The 9,547-nt window shown below is 39.3% G+C and overlaps 1 protein-coding gene across 1 annotated transcript in view; it reads right to left on the reverse strand.

Moving 5' to 3' along the window:
- The window catches only part of stard9 (StAR-related lipid transfer (START) domain containing 9), a 41,727-nt gene extending 32,663 nt beyond the window's left edge, over nt 1-9,064 (reverse strand). The window contains exons 1-3 of the mRNA XM_053509617.1: nt 8,848-9,064; nt 4,946-5,015; nt 315-443 (exon numbers count right to left, since the gene is read on the reverse strand). Coding sequence (XP_053365592.1) covers nt 315-443; nt 4,946-5,015; nt 8,848-8,894 — 246 coding nt within the window. The 5' untranslated portion in view covers nt 8,895-9,064. The remainder of the gene's footprint in view (nt 1-314; nt 444-4,945; nt 5,016-8,847) is intronic.
- Between the last annotated feature and the right edge of the window lie 483 nt (nt 9,065-9,547).

Genomic DNA, 9,547 nt, shown 5'->3' on the forward strand with positions numbered 1-9,547 from the left:
AAGGAAAGCTTTCTACTCAAACAAGGATACACGTAAATAAAATCGTTCCATTACATAAAGTAGATTTCCAATCTATAATTAGATCTTATGGATAATTAGATAAAAATAACCATGCTATATTAAACACCCCTATCAGATGCACATCCTCTTCTAAGTGATTTGTTTTGAAGGATAATTTGTAGACAGCTTGCTTCCTTGATTACAGATGTTTTGACTGTCCTTGTTGCACACATCAGCTTCCACAACCCTACACCACAACTAATCAAGCTACAGCTACACAACAGTGTTGATGGGATGCATTAGATGGTGCTTACATCCTCCTGTGATGCATAGTTGGGTGCGTCAGGGTTCACAGACCAGTAACAGTAATCAAAGCCAAACTCCAACTGCCTCTCTCTGGAGTCACCTGGAGCCTCTGGTCGTCCATCCAAACGCCCATCCAGCTGTAAAAAGAAAAATATGATGCAAGAGAGAGAGTTAAAACATAGGGGGGGGTAAAGTCCTAGAGGAGAGAGTGTGAGAAAAGACTACATTTGCAATGCCAAAACTCTTGCAGGCACCAATGAGATCATATCCTTTGAGAGAGTAGTTTAAGCGTCAGTTAACAGATACCAAACACACATGTAGCCAGCCTCCTTTCATTATGCTCTTATGAAACGATGGCCGATGGCAATTTGCAAGTTCTCATAAAATTTAATTTTTAATTTAGGAGTTTTAAAGAAACTGTTTCTGCTGGAACATTTATTCAATTTTTAATAAATGGTGCAAAACCTAAAGCTCAAATATGTTGCACAAGCTTGTTCATGGGTGGTCGAGAGCAGAGCCTGTGGTAATAAAGTTCCACTCCTTTTTAAAGCTTAACAGAAGAAATAAATGATTTGAGTATGCTTGAACGCCTCCCTGCTGACATTTAGAAAGGCGCTGTTCCATTTAGCGTCAGCTTAAAGCAATAAATGCACACACACACACTCTTCAGCAGTTTATCAGCTCTGTTAAACATACCTAAGCCTGCATCAGTGGCCGCTCTGCTGTGTCGTTTACTGATGCCGTGCCATGTCATGGTAGGACAGCGTGGAAAAGAGCATGCAGAAACATGCCACTCATCACCAATGGCGACGGCGTGTTCGCAGCTGTGGTGAAGAACTTTCCTGGCTCCGTTCAACATGACTTACCTCACAAGTCAACGCTGCTTTACTAAACCCATTAAAACTCTGCTGGTAAATTTGGATCCAGCAATTTTTACAAGGATGCATATTAAAACTGTGTATAACACCTAGGATATTTGGTATTTTTTTCTTTCCAAAGTCTCTGGCCCAGCCTAATGTTCTACATCCTTACTCAGGCTGGACAAGTGTAAAACACATCTAAGATCTAGTAAGCTTCATACATGACCATCTCTAAATCTAATGATTCTGTAGATGTAGTTTAATTAATAAACTGTTAATACTTTACTGGAACACAAAGGTTTCTGTTTACCTTTATTTCTATACATAATCCCATTACACTAATGCACTTATCCCAGTGTATCACTAAGCGCTTAGATACCATCAAGGTAGAAGAGGTTCTCAGTAGACCAGAGCCATGATTGAACTGCCTGCTTTTGAAACACTGGCCTCCCAGGAACTCCTTTAATAGCAATCGATTGAAGTGAGGTCAGGACTGTACAGGGGATGCAACACTATCTCCCTGCCGAGTTCCTGTAATGTGCAAGTGGTGTTCATAAATGGTTATGTGTACAATTCTACAAAAAAGTGCATCTCTTCTGCAAGCTGCCATCAAGTTATCGGTCGTTGGTGAAAGATTAGATGTTCCACACCCTGAACATTCACAGAAATGACTGCAGTGATCTTCTGTAAATGTTTGTTCCATTCAAATCTCAAGAGTCTCATCATCAAACTGTGCTTAAAGTCTTCTGTAAATGTCAATCAGCTTTATACCTTCATTCATGAGAAATTCCATAACAAGTTCCATTGTACAGCAATGATAGCCCTATAAATCTCTGTCCGACTGGGCACCAGTGCCAAAGCAAGGTCCATAAGGACTTGGATGAGCGGGTTTGGTGTGAAAGAACTTGACGGGTCTGACCTCAACCCGATAGAACACCTTTGGGATGAATGAAAGCGAAGCCTGCGAGCCAGGACTTCCTGAATGCTCGAAACCTCCCATAAACACACTCCTAAACTTTGTGAACAGCCTTCCCAGAAGAGGTGAAACTATTATAGCTGGTCAACCTTATATTAAACTCTGTGGATTAAATATGGGATGTCACTTGAGTTCTTATACATTTGAAGCCAGGCGAGCGAATACTTTTGTCAATTTGGTGTATGTTCTATATGTGATGATGGTTGAGGACGGTCTAATGGACAACATCTTTTCAAGGCAGACGCATCGATAGAAAATTACCTCAGTCAAAGTTATCTCAGGATTTAGAAAACCAGCAAAAATACAACATTTAAATTGCCGTTATACAGTAGTGATGACATATATGAGCTTTTTATGTTCTTTTCAACTACCGGGGCATTCGTCTTGAAAACTGGGCAAAACTGGAACACTTAAGCAAACCTCTTTTTCTCATTGTTATAATCATACCTTGATAAGGTTAAAATGTGACGCAAATCATTTAAACGGCCGTATCATTACTGAGGAGCTGAACGTTCTGAATCCATACACTCTGTGTTTCTATACAGTAGTAACATGTAACATGTATATTAACTAATATTTTATACAAACTGACTAGGATAGATATAAATCTGGATATATGAAAACACATGAAAAAATTCATTTGGAATCCTGTAAATTTATAAAATAAAATAAAAACCATAAGCATTAGGCATTACTGAGTGAATGTGTGAGTGTGTGTCTCTTTCTCCAGCCATGTACAATATATCCCCATTCTCCTCCTACTTTCTGTCTTTCCATACTGACAGAAGCTAACCTTAATGCAGCCTGACTTCTGTTCTATAATCTTCATTAGTGTTGCTCAATGTTGTGTTCTCTCCTCTGGTTTTCTGTAGTTGTCTACACAGTAACGGCAACTTATTGGTGTGCATCAAATCTCAAACAGGAGCTTGAGAGTCAGAGCTACAAGTACAGCTCTTTTTAACCCACCGCACTTCAGAAGTCTTAGTGTCTTCTGTTATGCTGCAACCAGATGATGGAGTAAAGATTCTCTGTCTGTTCTCCTGTGTTTAAACACGTGAAGACCCAACTCTTTAATAAGCTCTAGTAATGTCTTGTGTTCTATTACGCTGCAGCTTTATGTCCCCTGTAATCGTTATTATCTTTCAACTAAAGAGACGATCTGCACCACAGCACGTCATAACTGTTAATGTAAACCAGATGTGAGTCTTTCCTTAGTTCTAAAAAGTCAGAATTGACCAACGCTATATTTGGATCGTAATGTTACTAGCAGTATGATTAGGTAATTATGTACTGCATGTGGGCAGGTCTGGTTCTGTGGTAAAGGTGAGTATAAACTTTATGCAGAAACTTTTAGACAAACAGTAAAGTTTGTATGTATTCCAATGTTAACTGATTAAATAAATTTTATGTTTTGATCAATTGATAGAGATGGAAGTAACACATTTTAACAAACAGTGATGCCAACATTTACAAATCATTCGTCAGCCCTAAGGAAGCTGAAAATTATGCTTTCCACCTTTTCATGGTTTATGTATTTTCTTTTGGGAGCCATTACTTTCACATCGCACCAATTTTATCTAGATGAGTTTTGACCCAGGACAAAACACAATGCTGTTAGATATAAAAATAAAAAATAAAACAACTCTGGATTGTGGGATCTTCTATCTGTATAAATGTGTAGTAGTTGGTTATTATAATCGTGATAATTATGACGATGATTATTATTATTTATTCATCTTCTATACAGCTTATCCCTGTGAAGCACGGGTCTTATGCCCAGTGATTTAGGGCACGAAGCGCAGGTAATCCAATGCAGGGCACACACACACACACACACACACACAAAACAGCCAATTTCTTAACGCCAATTAACTTAATCTGCATGTCTTTGAACTGTAGGAGGAAACTGGATTACCCTGAGGAAACCCACCAAGCACAGGGAGAACATGCAAACTCCATGCACACAGACCTGAGGCGAGAATCAAACCCTTGACCCAGGAGGTGCAAGGGCGAAGTCCTGATTACTATGCCGCCCCATTATTATTACTATTTTTATTGTTTAACAATAATAAAAATAGTAATAAAATAAAAATAATAATAAAAATAGTAATTTTTGTATAGTGACCTTACACATTTTTTTTTTACTGTTGCTTGTCATAAAGTAAAAAAAAACACGAATTTTTTTCCACTAATTTACACTATGATTTTGTGTAAAATTATGTTATTTCTTTTCTTTGCCTATTGCGCCCTTACATATATTCATATCATAAATAAAATGTCCAGTCTAATGAAAAGGTCTGATTCACTCAACTAATTGTGATTGCGACTAAACCTTTATTTATTCTGCAGAAAACATTTACAGTATAAAATTGCAGTGTTCTCAACAAGTGCGGCATTGTGACGACTCTGACACGCAATCATCCCACAAATCAGGTTCTGTAATGTTGGTTTGAGTCAGAGCACAGAGGTATGGAATTCAGAGTTAGACTAAGTGCATTTCCACATGTTTAACTACAACACTTTTAAAACTGTGTCGAAGCTTTGATGAGGTGACTACAAGCCAAATGTTTGTATGTGTAGTGGGTGCTTTCTATAAACAGCAGCATAATCATGCAGGAAGCCGACAATCTTCACTATAAGTTTCCTGTTAATGTGATACCCTGAGATCAGCACCGCACTCAAATCTTTTCCTTATAATCTTGTATGAGTGCTCGAAGCAGAACTTAGAAATGGTTTACTGGTGACATCACATGTTATTATTTACTGTGGGTAAAATATAGAAGCTGTGATACACAGAACTTACCTTCACATTTCTTACTCTCACCACTTTGCCTTCCACCTGTACAGCTATTTTCCCTTCATCCACACTTTCCCTGTGAGACAAAACAAAAGGCACTGATCACACGAAACAGCATTTTTGGCTTATTGTCTTCCAAAGAAAAAGTAAAAAAGAGAGAATCAATTTAGAAGCAAAATAAAAATTAACTTTAGTCACATGGAACCTTACCAGAAAGTGGTAAAAAGGACAAAAACAACCTCACTGAAGTTGTTGGTGGGGTATAGGAGGAACAAAACACTTTAGGAAATGCTAGTATTGCAAATATATTACATGTTGTTGATTATTTCCTATTACAGCATCCTAAGTTGGTAAATCTGTGCCATAGTGGTTAGCACTGTCGCCTTGCTTCTCCAGGGATCGGGTTCAATTCCTGCCCGGGTCTTTGTGCATGGAGTTTCCATGTTGTCCCCTTGCTTGGACGGTTTCCTCTGGTTTCCCCCCAAAGTTCAAAGACATGCAGATTAGGCCAGTTGGCATTCTCAAATTGTTAGTATTGTATAAACGATTGTGTACTCATGTGTGCTGTGTAATGGATTGGCACCCCATCCAGGGTGTACCTTGCTTTAAGACCCAAGTCTCCTGGGATACAAGCCCCCCCATGACCCTGTAAACAGGGTAAAGTGATATAGATGATAAATGAGATGAGTGAGTGAGCATGTCAAGTCAAGTTTACTTACTTAACGATTAGAGAATACTCATGAACACACTAATCGCCTCGTCTGATCCAAACATACATTCCTCACACTAATAGGTTCATAATTAAAGTAAAACTTACTGAATACTAGATTTAAAGATGAAACTTTAAGGCGTTAAACCAAAATTTCTAATCAAAATGCTTTGACTTAAAATGGAAATAAATATGAAAATCCTCCCTGGTGACCTTATTTATCAAAAATAGGGGTTGACGCTATAAAAACGAATGCACATTGAGGCGGGTTCATCAACTCCCCCTTTACTCCAGAGTGTGTCAGAAATGAAAACAGATTAGTGAACTCCTCCATGAGCTGCACAGCTGAGAGAAAGCAGACTTGCTGCATGTGTGTATGAGTGAGAAGGAGAGAGAAAGAGAGAAAGAGAGTGAACAGCAAGGACAGCTGTGTGTGCATTCCAGCTGTTCCAGACTGATGCAAGAGAGTGAAATCCAAAATCGTTCACATAAGTTGTGTTGATGTTCGTTTTTAAAAGCTAATTTTCAATTTGTCCATGTTTAGATCTGCAGGGTCTATCAAAGTGACAACGCATTTTATTCCTCACGGAATAACAAGAAGATTTCTCTTTCTCTGGCAACCCCAAAGGCAGCCCTGCCCAAAACCTTAGCAGCCTGTCCTCACGCCTCCTGGCCATCAGGAAGATTTATAACAGTAACGGTTAAAAATCCGTAAAGAAGAATATTATATAAACAAAGATTTTTGTGCATGACTTCCATGAAATGCTATCTCTCACAATGGTTGTTCCTCACAGAACTGTTTACTTCTGCTCTAGAAGCACTAGCTTTACCTCGTGTAATGATTTTTGGTTTTCTTTGCTCTCCCTCGAACTGTCTTTCCATTGCTTCTGGAAACTTGGGGGAAGGCCTGCGGAACTTAAATAACTTGCGGCTCATTTACCAGCTGTACGGCATTATGTTCTTCTTCACGTCTAAGCTAATTTAGATACAAGCTTCTGCCAGACTACTTCTTGAAAAGTGGTTACTTTGACGAAAATAGGAAGTATTGAAAAGAGGAAAAGAGGCAGTAACAGCAGCAGAGCCTATTGTCATTGAACTCCATATAAATCGGTGCTTATTTGCATAACAGGAACAGGAAAGACATGAGGTCATCCTTCGTTATGGATGAAGAGTTTGTGGGGACATTTAAATGTCAAGCCCGATAAACAAAAATCCAGCTTAGTCTGACAGAGGTTGAGCTGGTTGAACTGGTAGACCATCTTTCAGAACTGATTAGATGTTTAAACTGACCCATGAATGTATGGTGTTATTTTCTTTAAAACAACATATGACATTGCAAATGTCAAAAAAGAACTTCCTATCTACTGGTTTTACCTGTTTCTAGACAGCTGATAGCTGATCAGACGAAAAAGGCAGAAAGTTCTGTCTCTCTGTTATTAATTTTTGCCTAATAGAGAAGTTACAAGAAGTCCAAAAAATCCCAGTACATAGGGGACGGTTGGATCAACAGTTTTCGAGCTCTGGCATTGGTCATTGGGCCATGTGGAGAAGCCACCAAACTCTCCAGATCTAAGCCCCTATAATTTTTACCTGTAGCATGTGATGGCCATGGGGTACCAGGAAAAAATACAGAACAAAGATCATTTAAAGGAAGGCATTCAAAGCTGCCACTTTTTAAAATACAAATGGCATGTAGAGGATTTTGCAAAACAAATTAAAAATAATTTTTTGCTAAACAAGCATTAATTTGCATGTGTCTGTATAATATGGCAACTTTTGTATAAAAGTCCCACGGTGGCGTTAGTGGTTAGCACCTCCAAGGTCGAGGTTCGATTTCCACCTCGGGTGTGTGTGTGTGTATGGAGTTTGCATGTTCTCCCTGTGCTTAGTGGGTTTCCTCCCACAGTCCAAAGGCAAGCAGATTAGGCTTATTGTTCCCAAATTTTACGTAATATATGTGTACACTGTGAGGGGCTGGCACCCTGTCCAGAGTGTACTGTACCTCACCTTGTGCCTTAAGTCTCCAAAGATAGGCTCCAGGAGCCCCTGTGATCTTAATAAGCGGTATAAACGTTTCATTATATTCTCATCAACCAGTTTCGTGTGATAGGACAAAACTGTGTGGGCAGACAGACAGAAATTCTTCTGCGACTGGTTTTGGGTATCCCAAATTTACAAATTTCATTGCATCATTACAATGACAATAAAGTCTCTTCATCTTTCCAATGTAAGAAGCATAAAGATATCATTGAAAGAGTGAGTTCTGACAAAACAAAAATGTACAGACAAAACCTCTCTTTTATTTATATATAGTAGATACCTGACTTTAGGGGCTCTGCACTTTTAGCACTCCCTGTATAGTCCATACCGTACAGTATGTTGGGTCGGTCCCGGCTCCAGCACCATAACTTCCTCACATGGCGAAGAACTGGTACCGTAGTATTAGGAGTTAGGACAAAGCAAAATGTGACTGAAGTTATACACAAGTCCCTACAGACAGAGTGTGCTGGGAAGAAATATTATTCTCCCCCACAGTCAGACTGAACACAACATCCTGCAGTAATTTGGCTTGTACTGGAGGGTGGAGCGAGGCTACCCCATGTCTGGCTTTAATGGTGCTGTTAAAGAGCTGAGGGGGGAAACAAAGCACATCTTCCATCAGTTCCTCAGAGCTCGAACAGTTTTTGATCATTTATGGTGTAAATTTGGTGTGTCTTAGATAGTCAGCTGATTAGGTGTGCTAGCTAGCTAGTTTCTGTTAATTTGTGTTACATGTATGTACTGCAGCACCTTGGTCCTGAAGGAACGGCGTTTTGTTTTACTGTGTACTGAACTGTATATGCTTGAAATGACAATAAAAGCCTTCTTGGCTTATCAAAGTTGCAATTCAACTGCACACGAACCTTTATACCTAAAGACTGGAGGTCGAATTTAGTCCCATGAAGAGTTAACAGGAATAAAGTAAACTTCAGCTTTTGAATGCAAAAAAAACTTTTTCATAATAAAGTACTCTCAGAGCTTTTAGTTCAAGAAAAAAAAAAAAACAGGAGTGTGTGTGTGTGTGTCAGTGCTTCAATTCCCACACATAGCAACACTAGCAACAACAGCTCTCCGCCGCGCGCGTGCACCTTCACTAACAAATACTTCATATAAACTCGAACGACCGTTGACAGAAAACACACCGCTTACGCTTTCTTACCTGGAGTTGAGAGGACGCACTCGAATTGCGACTTTCACGTTTGCCATTGAGATTTTTAACAGGACGGAGGATTATAACACTGAGTCAGAATCCATAGGTGGTTAAATGAGACCCGATACTCCGGTCATGCTGATCAATCGGAGTGCATCGACGGCGGGACTTACACTCCATACCGGTCAGGACAGTGAGGACAGAGACAGAGAGACAGAGCACATGAGCTGCGAGAACAACTAACTGCACTGCTGCTCAAACTTCCTGCCGCCTCCAGGACACACAGGAGGAGGGACTGAGATGACACGGACACACACAAACACACACAGCAGTGGAGAATAACCATGCCTTCACCAAAAAAAAGGAGGAATAATAAAAAAGGAAAGGCACTCACACACTTAAGCTTTTTTTTCCAAATATCTCCTATTGGAAAATTGCTGAACTGATTTAAAAATATATAAAATAATAATAACTATATCCATTTATGTTCTGTGATACTTTATCCTGTATACAGGGTTGCTGAGAAGCTTTTTGCATTCATGCTTAAAGGAAATTTCTTCTTACATCTTGCATCTAGTTTAGCAAATCCCAAAGAAACACTGACCAACAGTAACTGTCAGTATTTCATATCCATAAACGCTGACACTTTTTTGTGAGCTGGTCAAATATCCGTTAAATGTCAGTTAAATAAAGAAATCTGCATAAGAAA

Source organism: Clarias gariepinus, chromosome 13 (assembly GCF_024256425.1).
Source record: "Clarias gariepinus isolate MV-2021 ecotype Netherlands chromosome 13, CGAR_prim_01v2, whole genome shotgun sequence".
Taxonomy (NCBI): Eukaryota; Metazoa; Chordata; class Actinopteri; order Siluriformes; family Clariidae; genus Clarias; species Clarias gariepinus.